Genomic DNA, 20,245 nt, shown 5'->3' with positions numbered 1-20,245 from the left:
GTAGCAACCCAAGGTTGGCTTTGTTTTAATTCCCAGCCATTCCCAGTGTGAATTCTAGCTTAAATGCTTGGTGATGAACATCCTGGTAAATGGCTTGTTATGTCCGTGTGACATGACGAGAGTTACTACTAAGGACTTGCCTGCTCGGTTGGACTGGTCTATCATGGGCTGAACTATTCTTCTTCTAGCATTAATAAACCTGAAACAAGAAAGGAGAGTGAACTGTTATCGGAGAGTGAACTGTTATTTAAAAAGAGCATAATTGTTCTTTGCGCAAAACTTGCTAGATGGCAACATTTTCCTTCAGGGTTAGTCTATGTGTAGATCCAAACGCTGCAAAACCTGTAACCTCTGATGACCTTAGAAAATACAAGCTTTGGGTTGTGAGTTGATTTACGTCGGCCTGCTTTTGCCACAGTTGGACACTTCCATTTCATCTTTTCATGGGGGAATTAGCAGAGTTTTCAGGAAACAATACAAGCACTACTCTTTTCAAATCAGATAAGGCTAGTAAAAAAATTGTAGGGAAAGAGATGTATACCCATAGAAGCATTAATTCACCTTGCCTCCCACACCCAACCCAATTAGAGATGTTTCTCTAGCAGGTTCTCTCCCCCCCCCCCCTTTGCAGTTTTTATCAAAACCTTTCCAGCCTCTTGCAAACATAATTCTATTTTAATGCCTACTATTAAGATAATGAACTGTGATGGCAGCTCACCATCAAATGAGAACATGTCTGGAGTTTTATCACCACCAGCTCACACTACTAGGGACCCGGGAGCAATGCATTCCTTGCAGATTCTGTGGCACAATTTCTCTCTCTTTGTGCTCTTTATGCAAAGTCTGAGGTCAAGGTGAGGTCACAGCTATACAGCAATGGACCTCATAATTCTGCTTCCTTCTGCTAGGCTTGAACATTTACAGCAAACATCTTGTTAATTTGTAATTACTGTATCATTGATGAACCAAGAGGTTGTGGCGGATGACCTGGTTCAGATTAAAAGTAGGGAGTTTAAAAACAAAAAACACCACTTGAACTTGCATCCTGAGCATTTTGCCTTAAACCATTAGTTCTGAAATTGTTATGGAAAAGATAATACTTGATTCAAATGCAAAGTGATAATAGTTTATAAGGGCTACACACAGGTTTGTAATATAAAAAATAAAGCTTAAATCAAAGCTTAAATCAATAATCCATGAGGGAGATCAATAACATCAGAATCTAATGCTGAATTAGCTGGTTTCCCCTGCCCCCCTGATGAACACCACTCAATGCTTCTGTCCTTTAGCAAGCATGAAAAGTGTGCTAGAGAGCAGAAACAGTGGTGCACTGGCCTTCATTTCAATAGTCAAATCTGATAGTCTACCCTTCTGCAAAAAGGAATAAGTCTAGCATTTCAAACAGGACATCGAAATTTCATTCACACATAAATCTGTATTTTTTTTGTTGCTGGCCATTCCACATCTAATTTAAGGGCCAATGGTGATGGCCTTTTAATTTCTCTTTGCTACAGCCATGGACCTCATAATTCTGCTTCCTTCTGCTAGGCTCGAACATTTACAGCAAACATCTTGTTAATTTGGTTGGGATCCTTAAGCAGAGTCCCTTGCAAATGTCTATGAAGAATATTATTATTAAGCTACCAATTCCTTCAACCTACAACACTACTGGCTGGTGCCTACTGAGACTGGTAGGACAGAAGACAGAGAGGCCAGCAGTTGGTAGAGCCAACTGATTCATGTTTTCTCCCCATCCTTCTTCACTACCAGTTCAACAATGGGAACACTCAGGAGGAGGAGCCAGTGCTGCTAAATCCTGGACTGGATGAGTGTAAGAAGACAGGCAGGTGGAGACTAGCTGAGGGCAGAATGAGGGTGGTGGGGGAGTGCACTATGCATCCCCATGGACCAGCCTCTTCTGTATCCAAATATTTACTGAAAATGAAGTGTAAATCTATATATCAAATGAAATTTCTGAAGCAATTTGCCTTATTAGGTTTTGCAAATGTGGTAAGTGCTATTGGAACCCTCACCTCACTGTTGAACATTACCAATGCTGGGAAGGGTCAAGGTTCATATTGTACCAACCCAGTAAATGCTCTGAACTTATCGCTAATATAGACACTTGATACTTTAGCAATCTTAAAGGGGGTGATGCTTCTTAGGTAAAGTGTGTCATGGTATAAAAGCATACCTTTTTAAACTGCTTAGTTCATATAGTGATTTATAATGAGAAATGAGAATTACTACAAGTATGTAGAAAGAACATGCACATATATGTTTCAGATATCTGTGCTGCACCACTGTGTGTGAATTTATTTGCACTGATCTTTATCCTAACACAAATTCTGAAAGTGAAAACAATGATCTTAAAATCATTTTATAATGACAATATACTGAGCATGAAAATCAGACCTATGAGCAAAGGTTATAGTAATTTTCCTTTCTCATTATAAAGCACCATGTGAAATAAGCAATTAAAATTTTCTACCTTTCCCCCTATTCGTTATCTTACACCATGACCAATTAGAAAATTGTTTGCACTTCAGAAAGTCACTTTCATACAAACCCTCAAAGGACAACTACAAAGAAGAAAAAGTGTTTTACTAGAAGCCCATGGTGGTCTTTAATTTTTGCAGGTAAGTTACATTTATCCTTGTGAGGCATTTGGCTTGATCCTGTTAGAAAGCTTTCCCTGCACATGGATTGCTCTATGTCCTGACCCCAAAAGACAACTAAAGAAAAGTTCATATGCAAGGGCAATTAGCTTGCATGTGCACGACTCCTTTTGTGTTTGAAGGCGCACCATTTTCAGAGAGAAAAACATAACGGAAGCATGCCATTCTGTATGGACATTTCTCCGCTGACTGGTGCTCCCAAACTCCTATCCCAGCACCAGTCGCCCATTAGGTTAGGTTGAGTGAAAGGAAGAAAAGGGGCTGGTCATTCAAGGTGCCTGCCTTCCATGCAAAAGATCAATGTTCAGCGTCTTCATTCTAACCTCCCTTGTCAACACTGACCATTTGTTGGGCGGGTCTACTTCTTTGTTCCTAAAGCTATGTGACAGCAGCAACATATACAGAATTTTAGTTTGTGCTTGCAGATCCCTGGATTGAGCCTACTTATTTTCCAACGTCAATTTTAGCCTTCACAGACTGAGGCGAGTAAACTGATGATAACTGCTGACCCCTGACCTAGGCACAAACACCACCACAGCTCAGCTTAGTTCAGCCCTGTGTTCATGTTCAGATGCAGTTTCTTTCTTTCATAAAACTTAATATACCACATCATAGCAAAAACAACAAACACCAATAACCCTCAAAGCGGGGGTGTGATTGTGTCCTCTGGCTCCAGAAACCTGCCAACCTTGCTGTCTGACAGCACCAACCTCTTGTTCATCAGGCTCAGGCATGCAGCGAGTGCTTACAAGGTGGCGCACACTGACCACTAGAACAACAGAAGGCAATTCTGGCAAGTAGACTGAACAGGAACTGCAGATCCCCTACGTAAGAAGCAGGCCCATCCTCATCCAACTGCCAGAAGAAACTGAGTCACTGCAAACTGTGACATAGTGATAGTGATTGGATGTACACTTACACTGAGTCTGGCTACTTGGGCATGGACAGTCTCTTGCTTCATGGCTGAGTTTTCCTTATCAGGGCAGCTGTATGCTGCAAGTGTACTTTCAAGCAGGGGCAGTTGGGTAGTTTGAATTTAGGGTGGGCCAGAGTCCCAGTGGTTGTGACGGGGGTCAGGTGGCAGGCTGCCTGCTGCACTGCTAATAGTTTTAAGGAGAGAGAGCACTGAGAATGCTTTGCCACACAGCTTTTCTTTAATGAACATCAAAATCATATTCTCAGTGCAGTGGACAGGTTTGGGGTAGTCATCCAAAACTGGGGAACATTTATCCAGTAGCTGGGACAACTCTTACTGAGGAATATCATCTAATAAAACCCAGAATGCTCTATTAAGAAAAACAAAAATATTTAAAATGTGTGTTTTACTGAAGATTTTTTTTATTGTGCATTAAAGCCACCAATAGGACTGCCCCCGCTAAAAATCTTGCATCTCAATAAACTCTTCAGTCTAGTATTTCCCTCTAAATCATCCTATAGATGATCTAACAGCAACAAAACACAGTCACATCCATGTGCCTCATGTTTCTTTAAATATGTTTCACACAAACACTTCATAGTTATCTTTTCCTTAAGTATTCTCATATGGATTTCATGTTTAGTAGCTATTCTGAAAAGCAGCCATGTGTTTGGGTGCCTTTAGGGTGATTTCAGAGGAAAGAACATTTTCCTTCTGGGCAAAGTAATAAAATGACATTCTTGCTCCTCCTCCTAGAAGTCAACTTGAGGTCAGCTCCCAATCCTTGTATCTGTTTAAATAAACTGGTCCAGCTGTTTGTTTCCAAAATACCCTTTAACCTTCTGTTCCATCCTCCCTGTCTTTGTAACAGAATACTTTACTTTGCATCATAATAAAATCCAAGCCACTATACATAAAAAGTAAATAAATACGGTACCTTCATGAAAGGGTTTCTTCTATTTACAGTTCAAAATATCCCATTACATTAAAAAGGGAATGTTTTGCTCTGAGAAAACTCAGTCCAGTTTCAGCATATTTACAATTCACTTTCATTTTAAAAGAATCATTGATACTTTGAACTCCCCCCCTTAATGACAAAACATATATACGGTAATATTCCTTCCAAGTCTTCAAAAATCAGTTAAAGCAGAGAGCCTAACAGTAATTTTCTACCCTATCTCAAGGGCTTGACATGGGTCTCAATGTATCCAAATCTTATTTCCTCTTCAGAAACCCAATGAGGTCAAAAGTCATTTAATGAATTTCATTGCTAAATTCACATTTTAACTTCAGTGTCCCAAGCCCAGACACAACTCTATCCACAGCCTGCCAATGGAAAAAGTCCTGTTGCCTTTAATGGCTTATTTCACTTTCAACACAAAGCCTCTTACAGTTCAAACGACTCCAGTTTTAAAAATGCAAGTACAGATTTTCCGACACGGAAAGCACTTTTGTGTAAGAAATGTGTGAAAATCTCATGTAGACTCAGGTTATGTGTTACAATCGCAAGCACGTATCTGTCAAGGTGCATTTACCTCTACACACATGCTTTGTCTGTTGACAAAGCTGCTGCCATGTAGAATTTTTCCCTCCAGCCCAAAGACCTCAAACGCTATAATTAGCATCAGCTGTTAAACAGCAAGATAGATGTATCATAATATTGGGAAAGTTATATTTTCTGGCAATCTGCCAAGCAGAGCCAGTTGCATCTATGTCTTCCTTTTGCATGTGTTGGGATCCAAAGATAAATGACAAGGAACGAATAAAATAAGAACCACCCCTGCATCATAGCAATCGTTGGCTTTTCGCTATTCTCTCAATGGAAGAAGAATCAACGTTTTCAAGTAAAACCCATCCTCCCAGGAACAACAATTTTTTGCATCAACGTCATTACAGATTTTTGTTCTGGTGTTTCCCCCCCTCCCCCACCCCCTCCCCCGCAATGCCACCAAGTCTAACTCCTTCCTTCCAAGGGTCCCTCCATTGTGAGAGTACGCATCTCTGGTCACATGGATAAGATTCAGATCAAGACTCAGTGATGCAGCAACCTGCCTTTGAACTTTGACCTTCAGCTCCGCTGCCTCCACTGTGATGTACAAGTTTTGTTTCCTCTAAATGAAAGGCAGCATAACTAGCAACGACAAAGGAGAGCCCCACCATTCTCTCCGTCTGAAAATATTTTAAATGTTACGAGCTCGAAAGCGAATGTTTTCACAGGGTCACAAAGCCACTCTAAGAGACACAATTTGGTAGTCTCATAGTGCACCCAGGGTGACACTTTTCACATAGATCTCCCCTCTTTCTATCTTGCTGTAGCAGTCCTTCCCTCCCTTCATTTTTTTCTTCCCCTCATTCTGTAGCCATTTGCATCGCTGGCTGAAGTGAAAAATCACCTCTCTTGTCTCCTTTGGAACACAGTCATTTCACACTTCTGTCAACTGAATAAAACAAGGCCTTCCCTTGCTATCAGTGACTGCTAAAGTCACTTTTGCTCAGTAATCTTGACTTATTTCTCCTAAAACATATACTTGTTCAAATAAGGCTTTGTAAAAAAAAAAAAAAAAAATCTTTAAAAAGCACTCCCAGATTTTAAAGAAATGTTTAAGGTTAGATTCTTTAATCCTTTCCAATACATCTTCACAACCAACCCAGTATTTTGAACCTCAAGCAATGTGTTGGAAATTTCACACCAAAGACTGAAGTGGGGGGGGGGGGGTGATGGCAGCCAGGGGTTTGCATATTAACAGTGGTACTACTAGGAGTAAGTGGCAAAACATGTTTCCTCCCCTCACAGTCAGTTGGAAACCATTTGTAGCATATGCAGCTGCAAGTTTAAGGAGAATCAGGTGCAAAGAATCGAAACCTGCTTATCATTACATGTTCAGTTTTTTTTAAAGCAGCGTAGCAATTGATATGGAAGAAGAAATAAGCAAGAATCCAGCGTAAACAAATAAGATAATCCCCTAAATGGGCCATGCAATTATTTTTATATTTATACTTTCTAAAAGCATTGCTTCTAGCCTCTTTCCCCACATACACAACATTAAAAAACTTTTGAGATGGGCATATCTAGCAATACAGTCCTTCCCCTTACTAGTTCTGGTACAATAGAAAACAATTAAAGGAATATACTCAGATTTTAGGTTTACTGTTAACTTTATCTTAGAAAATTACTTTTGTAAGACATTTTGGCACCCAAGACAAACCAAACCAAAAAATGACACACACCCCTTCTCCACCAGGGAAGAAGTGGTGAGTGAATATCTACATCGGGAACAAGTGGAGAGGTAGGGGGAGAATGATCAACATTGTGATCTGCTGCCTCTGTGGACCCTGCAACCTGAGGCGGTCGCCTCACCAGGCCACAGAGGTGAAGCAGCCCTGTTTGTAACAGTTTACTTTTTAATTTTGCAGAGCCATGGAGCCCATCATAATCATTATAAAATATTGCTAGTTAGTGTCTTCCCAATTGTAGTCTTCAGTACTTTAAAATGGGAACCAAATATTAAAGGGTCTCTAAAAGCACCCAGTAGAAGCTCTTTTTTAACTTCAGTTCAGCTCCAAGCTGATTATAATCTTCAATTCTATGCTTTCCAGTCATCCCTTATTTGTAAAAGTATGTTCTTAATCTAATGAAAAGAAAGTTGATTCAATGTAAACTTAAACCGTATGAAGTAATGCTTGGCAATTCTTCTTGGTTTCTACCGCTTGCAAATAAAGACAGTTCAGAACTATAAATGTGGTACATCATTTAACAACAAAAGGGAGGCAGGAAGGGAAGACACTCCCCTCTCTGCTTACCACCCAATTCAGAAACAAAATATTGGAGTGTACTAAAACCACAGTAAGTCCATTAATCAGACTTATGAGTGCATCTAGAAGACTTATCTGGAAGCACTGGAGTATTTGTCAAATTACTATACACGGGTGGTTGTTAAACGTTGTGTAAGGCATTTAAGAACAAACTACAAATAAAGCTGTATGCAAAACTAGTGATGAAAACCCACTAATTAATTTGACAATTTGATGTAAGGTACTAATGAAAGCAATGTGCTGCTCTGCAATTTAGTTTTAAAAATAGCTCCTGACTTCAAGTGTTACTATGTGACCCTGCAATTGTATTCATGCTGTGGATTCAGAAGAAGTTTCTTTAAAGCTGGAGAACATTGTTTATATTCTCTCACAGGCACAGCCAGATAATGTACCGAGCATATCAAGTGTAGAGATGGAAGGGATGAATATGAGATCAGGTATGTACACCCAATATGTATGCCTGGAGAATCCTGGCTTTTACGAGTCAGGCATGTAAGAGACATCTTTTGTCAGTGCCCTTCTTGATCTCCTTTTGAACACTTCAGAAAACTTTTCTATCCCATAATTCACTTTCCCCTCTAAATTCACCCAAATGCATAGCTCTGGCACTCTGGAGAATTGTGAAGGAGGGTCAAGGACAACATTATTTGCACCAGACTGTGGGGAAAATATAGCCGCTTATGTAGCTGCATTTGTCATTGTTAGATTTACTTCCACTGCACACACAAACACAGCCTCGGCCTCTTTCCCCACCAACGCAGTCCTCATAAAAAGAAGATCAATAATAGATAACAATAATAAATAGCAGTAAGTGACCTCCCAAAATCCTTTTTCTGTAAAGCTAAACAATATTCCCTGGTTAGCCTTCAAAAAATTTGTAGTAGTGAAAGAAGCACACACACACACACACACACACACACACACACGCTCCTCAACATGGTGAAACAATAACAGGAATAAAATAGGGAGACTGGCATATATGGACATCTTTGAATGAAGATATGCCAACAGGTGATCCATGTAGCCTGGTAAATACAGTTGCCAAAACAAACTCTTCTGCAATATTGTAAATGCTGCTCTAAGGTTAATTGCTTAAGGTTAGACTTGCCACAGCCTAAAGATCCACGCATAACAAAATAACATGTTAACAGCTAAAAATTGGATCAGCAGAGCAATGTTAACAGATTTTTCACACTTTGACACTACATGAACAGCACAGCTAACAATGAGCTTTGGTTTCTGGCACAAAAGTAATTCTCATTTCTTTCTTATGATGTCCTGTTCTGCAGTAGAGAGGAGACCATTCCCTTTAAAAAGTTGTTTGCAATTCTTTCTTTCCAGTCCTTTTCACTAATACCACTTAACTACTATCTGGTCTGAGGTGATGGACTCAGCTGTCTTTATCTGAGCTTGAGACAATCACAAACACTCCTGCAAACTGGTGCCAAGATTGTCATGGCATTTTAACAACAGTGTACATCTTCTAGCAGTTGTTTAGTTTATTAATTGTTTTTATCAATTTCTCACTTCTTCAAGCAGCTTACAACAACAAAATCCATAAAACAGAGAAAAGCAACAATTAATAAAAGGAATATTGTATCAAAATAACTCATGTTATGCTTGCAAAGCTGTTGCTAGGTACCCAAAGAAACAAGGGGAGGATCTGGCCTCAAGGTCTGGATTAATATCAGGGAGGAGTAAAAGCCTGAATCAGAAGCTCATGTTATACACCCTTCGACTTTTTATTTGGAACATTATGACACCGATCCAAATAATTTGTACAGCATCAGCAGCTGTTAAATTTAACTTTGTGTAAATAGTTTTAAGTACATTTTTAACATTAATGTTATTTAATGTGAACAGGCATGGGGCAGGGGGGAGAGAGATAATGTCCTTACACTACATTGAAATACAATTGTAAAGTTCTCATTTGTATTCTATGAACTTTTCAGGTTTGATCTGAAAGTTGAACACTGTACAGAATGTTCTCTGCGTATGCAAAACAACTACCACTTATATTTGTTCTAGAACCATCGTTCCCAATGTGGGGCAATTCAATTTTTAAGGGGGGCAATTTGAGAATGAGTTAGACCAAGTTAACGCCCTTTTAGGGTTCCTCCACATGAATAGGAGTTCACTTTTTGAATAATAAGAATTATATATCATGGGGTGTGGGAATCTGGACTTTAGAGATGCTTAGGTGGGGCATGGCCAAAAAAGGGTTGGGAAGCACTGTTCTTGAATATTCAAACCATTTCACATTTATTCTCTTGCTGTGGTGCTTACAGCAACCCTGCAAGGTAGGTGGGTATTATTAATCCTAGATTGCTGATGCAGAGCTAAGGTAAAGCAAAGTGGCAAGTTGATGGAAGAAGTGAAACTTGAACCAGAGATTCTCTTGGTTCATAGCTAAGAGTCTTCGCTACTAGGCTACCCCAATTCTTTGGTGTATTGTTTGTGCACATGTAGGTTCTATGAGAAATTCTAATTTCTTGTTCTCACCAACAGGATTCCATCCATGTGTCCTGTCCTGTTGCTTTGATATGAGCCCAAGGAGGAAAGGGGGAAATGTAGGGCAGGTAGCAACACACCTGAGGTGAAATGCACATACAGCACATGCAAATGAGTGTGCCAATGTGTCTGCAGTGAGAAAGAAAACTCTTCACTACTGCAAGTGCATCTGCAAAAGGACATCCAGCAGAGATCCTCCAGTTGTAAACAGCCTGGTGAGTTTAGGTTCTCCTTGCCTGAAGACTAAATTATATTTTACTTCAGGCATAGGCAAACTCAGCTCTCCAGATGTTTTGGGACTACAACTCCCATCATCCGTGACCACTGGTCCTGTTAACTAGGGGTGATGGGAGCTGTAGTCCCAAAACATCTGGAGGGCCGAGTTTGCCTATGCCTGTTTTACTGTGACAAGACTGCAACCTATCTTGTATACAAAATCATTTCTATTTTGGGTCAACTCAGTATGGTGAATGATAGTAACTATAAGCCAGAGTATTGATTTACTGAATGCCCAGCCTTTCCTGCTTATTTGGATACATTTCAATTAGTACTGCCCACAGATGTCTGTTTGGAGGGAGGCATGTGACTGGATACAAGTTGGATTCAAGCCTGTTATTGCTCATGCAAATATGACTGATGAAGGGACATGTCAAACTTCTATTGCAGAGAGGTAGGGTCAGCCCAAGACATTTTGACACCTGATGTGAATGACAAGATGGTGCTCCCCCTGCAGGGAAGGAGTGGGTGAGTGAAGTTGGGGAAAAGGGAGGGGGAATCTAATCAACCTATTCACCTTAAAGGGCAGCCTCCACCATTTTATCCCTATGGGTAGGAGAAGACCAGCAGTACCTCCTATTCACCAAGAGACCACTGAGGAGGAAGCAGATCTGGCTTCCAAGGATTGTGCCGCAGTCATTGCTGCTATCTGGGCAGCTGCAGTGGCTGAAGCATTCATTAGACACCAGATCTGCTGCCTCTGTGCATCCTGCCGCTTGAGGCAGTCACTTCACCTTGCCTCATAGGTGGGCCGGCCCTGCAGACCAGGTCAAGCTTCAGCTAAAAACCCCAAGTAACAGCATGCATTTGGTAGATACACATCTCCAAGATACTATTCTGGGGCATGGTATACCACATCTCCAAGATACTATTCTGGGGCATGGTATTGAATTGGTATTGAATTAATAAATTATATATTTCCCAGCTCTCTGCTTTTGACCTGGCTGTAGTACTTAATGCTAGAGTACAAGCTTGGTACACAGACAACCCTATAGAGATGAGACATGGACAAGTTTATCTAACACTGAAAATACCTGCTGAATATGGCTAGTCTGGAGAGGCCATTATGCCTGAAGCCTTGCAACTTTATGTCATGATCTGTCCTCCTTGAGCCAATCTGTAAGTATTACAGAGGTCACCACCTGTACCATATGTTACCATAATGAGTGGAGCAGGATTAAAGAGGTTTACAAATCCCTCTAAAGCCTAAGCGAGGAAGATGTAGGGTTTTTTGAGGGAACCATAGCTACAATAATGGTCATAAACTCGATCACACAGCAACAAAACCAGAGGCAAAAATACAACGCTGGACAACATGTATCACCAAAATTATCTTTTAAAAAATTGCAACTGTAATATTAAAGTAAATCATAAGATACAAGCAAGTAGTACCAATTCCTGCACACCAGAATGTCATTATTTGATTTTGTTTTCATATCACCTCCTTTCAGGGTGGTGAAATAACTATTTTAGGTAGTTATCTTCACGTTGATTTGGCCATTTGCCATCTTTCATGGTCTTTCAGTGGCCCTGAATTTAATAGTATTAACAAATCCAAGCTTAGTAGATCCTTTTATACAGACCAAAAAAATGACAATCTAACTAGCAACAGAACTGCCATTTAGCTACAAATCTTGAAACAAATGAAAATCACTTTAAAGGTATTTCCTAGTACTACATAATTACCTCAGACATTGTGTCAGTCCATGCTTTGTGTTAACCAGAGAATGCAAACCATAGCTTGGGCTTCTAAACATTAATCAGGCAAACAATTGTGTCAGGTTCCTGCATGCTTTCATTGTCCAACCTATTAGTTTCGTAAGTTCACTACTCATTGTACAACAGCTTTGGAGGCAAAGAAATGGTTGTAAAAATGGCTTGTTGATTAAGATACCACAGCAAACCATAGATGACACATAGGGGCATCTCCTACTTACATGAGGATTACCTTCCTGGGTACGGCGTGTACTGTATACATGCAATCATTATAGTGAGGGCATCTACAAAGCCTGTAAACTTCCTCTAAACTTCTGGAAACCCATGAAAAGCCTTTTAAGAGCCAACAGCACTTACCAGACTAGTACTTCAAACTGTGGTTTCAGATTCTGAGTGGTCTGCTGATTGCAAATCATGGTCTGCCAACTCTGACCTCACCCCTCACCACAGGTTACACTGCTTTAACCACAGTTTGGTCTTAGCCTTGTCATGTAAACCTGAGAAGCAGTGTGGTGAAAGGGAGTTCTTTATCTCTACCCAATACATTGTATGGATATTGGGTGTTAGAAGAGGGGTTGCACCTCTGGTGAGGGACACATCATGCTCCTTCTGGGGTAGTATGTCCACTTTTTATCCCTACCCTGTACTCAGCTCTCTCTCTGTGGCTCCCAGAAGCTGTCAGCATGCGACAGTGGCCACACCCCAGGAAATGGCTGGCTGGCTGGCTAAACTAGGAGAGGATAGCCAATGGGTCTTAAACCCCCTGTGAGTTAGGGACTTCCCCTGCATGTGAAGACAAGCTCTGGCAGATTGAACGGACAAGACTAATAGTGGATCCAACAGCCAAGAAGGCGGTTTCTGCATGTGCTGTAGAGGGGCAGATGGGGCTGGTCAACCTAGGAGAGTAGTCTGCCTAGGAGAAGGAAAACTCTGATACTAAATCTCTACTGCCTTGCATGATATCTTTGGGAGTAGAAAAGTAGTAAACCCACAAGCTATTTACGGCGCTCTTCCGGGTCGAAGGAGCACTCGTGCGCATGCGCACATGCTATTTCCGGCGCTCTTCTGACCAAGAAGTCGGTCCCTGCTGCGAGGAAAAAAATGGCGCTGTGGGGGAAAAAAGCACAGAATTCCCACACCGATCCACAGAACGGCCATGGGCCGCTTCCAGGAAGCTCATGGGCCAGAAACAGCCCATGGGCCTTAGGTTGCCTACCTCTGAACTAAACCATAGTTTTACTTAGTATATTGTCTGAACCCAAGCTCATAGTTTATCTCCTCCAAATCTTTGCTCTAGCTTGTGGTTTGATTGGACCGAGACAAACCATGAGCCTGGGTTTGGGGGATATGCTAAGTCAAACCGTGGTTTAGCTCACAGCAACAGGACCAGAGAAGCAGCAAATAAGCTATGATCCCCTCTCCCAGAACCCCTACATCTGCACTAAGCCATGGTTTAACCAGGCTACATTGTTGCAACAATTACAATTGATATTAAAGGATCATATTGTTACACGCTTCCATTATAATTTTTAAAGTATACATTATTTACACTGGATCATGTTGAGGACCCTCAAAAGTGCTTCCTTCCTACATGCCTGTAGCTCTGTTTTGTTTCTATGAAGACAAAATTGTTTTATCCAGCAAGGAGGCAACATCTTCCCATTTTTAATATTTCAGGCTGACTTTTTAACCACTCAAAATGCAGTTTCTTTTATGTAGGCTCAGCCTGAAGCAAGTTTATGATGTAAGTGAGAGAGAGGGTCTCTGAGGGAACAGTTCTCTGTTCACTGGCATTTCAATTCTCAATGGCTAATCACTACACAGCAGTCTCAATAACTGTTGGCACAAAATAGGTGGAGATCAGGTCTCTCTAAGCACAAATATGCCAGGAAGACTTGTTCCAGATACCAGCTTCTCTGCAATATTATACTCTGCCATCCTTTTAAGACTGGTTTTTGTTATTGCTTAATTAGAAGGATTCTATCCTTGATTTTTTGCAAATGTAGTAGAGGGATGGCACTACAATAATGAATATTTTTATATATTCTGGATTTAGACAAAAGAAATGAAAGGAAGAATTCTGTTCTGTACTCCTAACAGACCAGAATAAAGACACTGTAAAAACATTGGGGGTGGGGGAGAGACAAAGAATTAGAGTAGGTTTGAAAAGAGAGTTTTAATTTTATCTCTATGAAACTTGAAAGCAGATCAGCTATAGAATATTATTCACATTCCTACCACTGTCTGGTACCTTTACCACTGCTACTATCATGAAAAGAGATAGAATGCTGAAGGAAAAATTAAGTCTAGGTTCCAAATTTTAATGTGCAAGCTTTTACATACTGTATCACAGCTGGCATATATGTGTATATTCTGCAGATGTGATTACTGATAGGAGGAAGGTAATGTCTCCTTCTTTATAAATGTGTTTCTGTAAGAACAGATTTGTACATCTAACTGTATTTGGTTTATATGTTAAAATAATTAGCTACCTATTGCTAATAAAAAATGGAAAAACCTCAACAATAACTATGTCATGAATCCTCAAACCCTTTATTATTTACAACTTTAAAATGCAGTTTATAGGACTGTGGCAACTCTGTCCCTGCCATCTTTAAAAAATGCAAATTACTTATAAAGTACCTATTTTATTATAAATACATATTTTGGTCTAAGCTGTTTCTCAATAGTGTGTGTGTGTGTGTGTGTGTGTGTGTGTGTATTCCTGCAATTGCTATGACCATTATGGTCAAAACAACAACAATAAATGAAGCATGACCCCCATTTTTATAAAGTACATCAGTAACAGAATTAAAGAATTCAGAAAGGATCCAGTAGCTAAATGTTGGCCTAACACAGGTATTCATTCTATAGACAGGGGGAAAGCACAGGAGCCGAGATCATAAACCCACTGGCGGAGGAAGAGGAGTGCGGGGGGAGCACACCACCCCCAGCAGCGCGATCCGGTGGGGTGCCATCGCGGCTGCCCCTCACCCGTGCTGGACGCCACGCCCCCGCAGGCGGCATGCCATGCCCCTGTGGGCGACGCGCCCCGCCCCCGTGACATGCACTAGCCCCGCCCCCTCCTACTCTCTGCCCCCCCCCGCGGTGCTGGAGCATGAAGCTCCACCACTGCTTAAACCTTACTGTTGTCTTATGCCCAAGAATAAAGGTGCACACTGATGTTCAACTCACAGTTCAATCCTATGCCTATCCAGAATTAAATCCCACTATGTTCAGTGGGATTTAATCCCAGGTAAATTTCATGGGACTGCAGCCTCAAAGAGCCTTCAAGTACTAGTGAACCAGTATCCTCATCTGCAGTTTATATTTTCCTAGCAACACTACAGAGTTTTGCATTCCCCCTGATTTAAAAAAAAAAAGAGAGGAGTCAAAGTGAATTATTTCTTAGAACTAACTGCTTAAAGCTACTTCCTTGCTTAGAAATACAGCAAATCACAGAAATTAACTACAGCTTTAGTTCAACAAAGTTTTGGCTTCCGTCAACCTGCTAGATTTTAAAACAATCATTTGGGAATTAAGGCCACAATTTTATAATAATAATAATAATAATAATAATAATAATAATTATTATTATTATTATTATTATTATTATTATTTATTTATTTATTTATACCCCACTCATCTGGCTGGGTTTTCCCAGCCACTCTGGGCAGCTTCCAACAGAATATTAAACAGAATAAAATTTCAAAAATTAAAAACTTCCCTAAACAGGGCTGCCTTCAGATGTCTTCTAAAAGTCAGAAAGTTGTTTATTTCCTTGACATCTGATGGGAGGGCATTCCACCACTGAGAAGGCCCTCTGCCTGGTTTTAGAACACTGGGGGATAGACAGAGTTTTCATTTGCCATACAATGAGCATTAGATGTACGAGAAAGATTAACATATTTATATTTATTTATCTTTATAGAAGAGCTTCATATATTATCCTCTGTGTTGAGGCCATAAAAGTGTTAGTTTTCAGTCTGCAGATCTAGTTTTTATATATATCTTTATATTTTACATCACATTTGCTAGAGAGTGTCTGTCAAATCAACTGCTTCCCTACTAAGCTAAACTATCTTTTTTGTTCTAGATCAGAAACCAAAATAATAGCAATTTACTGCTCTAAATTGCTTAGTTTGGGTAGGGTCATATGCGTAACCTATAAACAGACATATTAAATAATGCAGTGGCAGCTAAAAGTCTTATTAATTTACTGTCTTCTCAATTTTAATCTTGGGTTTAACCTATGTCTACCAGGGGTCTCCATCCTTTTTTGGACCAAGGGCACGCTTGGAAATCTGAGAAACTGTTGTGGGCACCACCACAAAATAGCTGTCAATAAATCTTCCTTCAGCCAAAGACCTGGTGGAAGAGGAACCTTTCCACCTAGTTCCTAATGGTGTATAATAAAGGCCAGGTAAGGCTTCCTGTGGAGAGCGTTCCACAAATGGGGAGCCACTGCAGAAAAGGACTGTTCTTGTGTATGTAGAATGTAGAATGGAATGATAGTTTCTAAACACTTATTATCCACATGACTAAATGGACTAGTGGGTGTTCACTTTTCCTTACAGAGCAACAGCATGCATGCTTTTTCCTACTAAGGAACAATAGCTATGGGGGGAAATAGTTAAGCACAAAACAGCTTTCACAACTTATATCGCAATACATATTGGCTTTCAGACTAACACTTCATCCTTCAAACTATTTGCCCAGCTTGCTGTTAGCTCTCTGGGACTATTTAAATAATAATTCTAGCAAAATACTTTTGACTGGTTTCAATGATTTCTTTTGGCATTTACCCCACAGTTTTTAGCTACCAAGTTCTTCTGCCTGCTTCCAGTCAAGAACAGAGAAACAGACCACAGATGCAAAATGAGCATGACAGTTAAGGTAGGAGGCATAAAAATTAGCTAAGACTTACTGAATACATAAATATGGAAATCTGTTTGCAGCCACTGTACCATGTGCATTTAGAGGACCTTATTTTACACACATATTTTGAATGGGCACAATCCAGCCAAAATTTAGGTTTTTGTAAACCTTACTAATTTCAGGCATGTGATTAATTCTCTCAGTGAATCAAATAAGGGTCTGAATTTGGGTTGCATCATGCCAGATACTTTAAAATACCACAATGATTTACTTTCAAGGAGCCTGTGAACTACCTTCATAGAATTTTTTTATTTCATTTATGAATCGCTTCCTATGAGGCATCCTGAAGTGCTTTACAATGTAATACAAACATATATTAAACAGTAACATACATAAAACAGGTAGAACAACTGTATGTATGCACACGCACACACACAGAGTTTTTTAAAAAACAGCACCACATACATCAAATCAAGTCAAGTCCAATCCAAACAGGTACCAACTGGTAGATAAGCAGATACCTAGATAAATGAGATAAAGTGATATATTTTTGAAAAGCTACCCGCTTGCATGGTAGCTTTTTAGTTTTGGATTTTGTTTCGCAGAGCAAATATTATGTGGCATTATACTGCCTTTTATATTATCATGCATTATTTTCTCCATCTGCCTTTCTTGCTTCCCCACCCCCAGTTCTTCCCCCCGTCTTTTTTTACTATATTGGGAAAACAACCCATAGCTAAATGTTTAAACAACATCTGTAAGGGCATTATTAAATCATGCCTGAGCATGGGGAAAAAGCAGACCAACCCTTGAAACATGACGATCCCTGATTGATTTTAGATTGCTCAAGTCGGAGAGTATAATTTGGGAAGGTTTTAACATTTATAGCCAAGTACTTGTGTTTATTGTAACTTTGATTGCTCATAAAAGTATTCATGTTATCACACGGATTCACAACTCAGCATGTCCGCTTAACTGTAACATAAGCAACAGCAGAGTGATCTAAGAAAGTCAGATGCATATTTAACCAACCTGCCTGGTACTAAAAATTTAACCTGAATTGTCATTTAGCCCTCAGATCGTGGCTGTGCATAGTGACTGCAATCTCCTTTCAGTACTTTCCCATGGTAACAGCAGGAAACCTCAGATCCAGGGGCCAAATGCAGGCCTCTATTTGGCCCTTGGAAATCTTTCCAGCCTACACTCTCCTCAAGCCACACCCTCATTGAGTGCTTTTGCTTGGCTGGATGTGTCCTTGATTCCTCTTGCTTGCTTGAAAGTGTCTGCGTGTGTACAGAAATCTGACTTTCACACAGCTGGAATGTAACCTACTTTACAAATTTAAGAGTCATGTGCATTGCTCTACCAACTTTTGCATATACCCCACCCACCAGTGGAATGTGGCCCCTGGAAGGTTTCTCACAAGGGAATGTGTCTCACTGGTTGAAAAAGATCTCCCTCCCTTGCATTAGGAAGAACAATTGCAGAAGTACCACAGCATCAGCCAGCCTTGGAAGAACTGAAGATCAGGCTTAAATTTAGCAAAGTAAAATGAAAAGGTGCACAATGCCAGATTTCTCTGGATGCAGTTCACCTCTGGCACACTGAAGTCAAGTTACATCAGGGATTGTCAACCTGGTCCCTACTGCCCACTAGTGGGCGTTTCAGGATTCTAGGCGGGCGGTAGGGGGTTCTACGGCACAAGCTGAATCCTCCTTCCATCGAGCACTGGTGGGCAGTAAGGAAATTTTACCATCAAGAAAGATGCATTAGTGGGCGGTAGGTATAAAAAGGTTGACTACCCCGAGCTACATGATAATTATAGCCAACTCAAGTGTTGTGACAAAATCCAGGCTGAAGGAATCCATGGCACCTGCTTTTTGCAGTGGCTAGAATTATCTGAGAAAATGGACAAGATGTGCAAGACAGCAGGCTGACCACTGGTGTGGCACATCTTCCACATTAAAAGTCCTCCACAGGTTGTTGTTTTTTGCGACAAGGTTCCCCAGGGCAGGTTCCTTAGATCCTGGGAACAAGCCAAGGTTGCCAACTTGAATAAAATGGGGGGAAGGCAGGTAAGCCCCACCCCACATAATCAATCACATGATGCAGTGCATGCACACCATCTGAATGGCAATGCCCATCAACTTGGGGTGGGGGTGGTGTTCCCCTCAAATATTTTATTGGGGGTGACAAAGACCCCTCAGCCCCTAGCAGCTGGCTCCTATGGACCAAGCCACTGTGCCAGCATGCAGAAAGCAGATTGTTAAGAATAAAAGCAGGTTATGAGCAAATGAGATATTAGTTAGGATGTAAAAGGTTTGTGAGGAACTAAATTGTCATCAGCGTGGTCTTGATGGATTTAATACCAAATATATGAAATATCCATTTGGATTATTGATAAAGAATCAAAGGCTATCCATGCTAGGCCTATGAGTGTCCCATTTCTACCACCTCCCCATAGTGCTCACTAACATAAATTTCAGAAGAAGCTCAAATTCCAGGGGCAAATGCTTTGTGGCTCAAAACCACTACGGTTTCGTATTGTATGATTTTATTGATTTCATGTTATTATTTTCAGGTTTTACTGCTTAGAGGTTTTATCTTCTTGTACACAGAAAGGCGATTTTCTAATCTCTAGCTATAATCTTAAATTATAGTATGCTGCTTATAATCTTAAATTAAAGTATGCTGCTTTTTAAAATGATCAGGATGATCTTGGTTTAGGCAATCTTGAGTAAAACCAATGCAAATTCTCATGTCCACTAAATAAAACAAGGATTTTCTCCAAAAATTTAAGTACATAAGCAATATTAAACTTAGAAACATCCAAAATATGATACAAGAAATCATGTAAACGTTTTCAAGAAGCATTATGAAAAACTCTCTTTTTTGCAGAAGCACCATAAAATCTGGTATTCCTAGTTTATTTCCAGTATCATGCTACCAAGACATGAGTTTGGGTTTTTCATACACATTTCACATATTCCCACATGTTGTGTTGCTGCCAGTAATTCATGACTGATCTACACCCAGGCTGCCCTTCAGCATTTCATTTAATCTCTGCAACGATGATTTACAATGACTCATCATTAATACAAAAATGTGTGTTAACAAGTTTTGAAAGATCTAAAAAAAGAAGACATTTCCTTAGAGTTGAACGACTTATGAACCAATTGAATAAAGAGAAAGCAAACCATAAATGATAGGTTAGCTCTCCCCTAGTAGCAAACAAGTTTAAGGGGGGAAAAATAAACTTACAGAATAGCTATTTGTGTGTATATTATTTCCACAGTCCCTAATCTTACATATAAGACTTTTCACTGTGTCTAGTTATTTCAATCACACTTAGGAGCAGTCAAAGCAGCTCAGAATCATCTGGTGGATAGAGACCTCAGGAGCGATCCACAAACCTAGTGCACTGTGTGCTGCTGACCTGACATGTCCTTTCCCCCTC

At 40.2% G+C, this 20,245-nt stretch overlaps 1 protein-coding gene across 4 annotated transcripts in view; it reads right to left on the bottom strand.

The window, feature by feature from the left end:
• MEIS1 (Meis homeobox 1) overlaps positions 1 to 20,245 on the bottom strand; it is a 147,710-nt gene that overhangs the window by 6,599 nt on the left and 120,866 nt on the right. For 3 of the 4 annotated variants that reach the window (XM_080999182.1, XM_080999181.1, XM_080999183.1), the window contains one exon: positions 137 to 199. In XM_080999182.1, coding sequence (XP_080855308.1) covers positions 137 to 199 — 63 coding nt within the window. The remainder of the gene's footprint in view (positions 1 to 136; positions 200 to 20,245) is intronic. The other variant, XM_080999184.1, reaches the window with a different exon arrangement.

Source organism: Podarcis pityusensis (assembly GCF_964106645.2).
Source record: "Podarcis pityusensis genome assembly, chromosome: 3".
Taxonomy (NCBI): domain Eukaryota; kingdom Metazoa; phylum Chordata; class Lepidosauria; order Squamata; family Lacertidae; genus Podarcis; species Podarcis pityusensis.
This window is presented reverse-complemented; position numbering and strand designations above follow the sequence as displayed.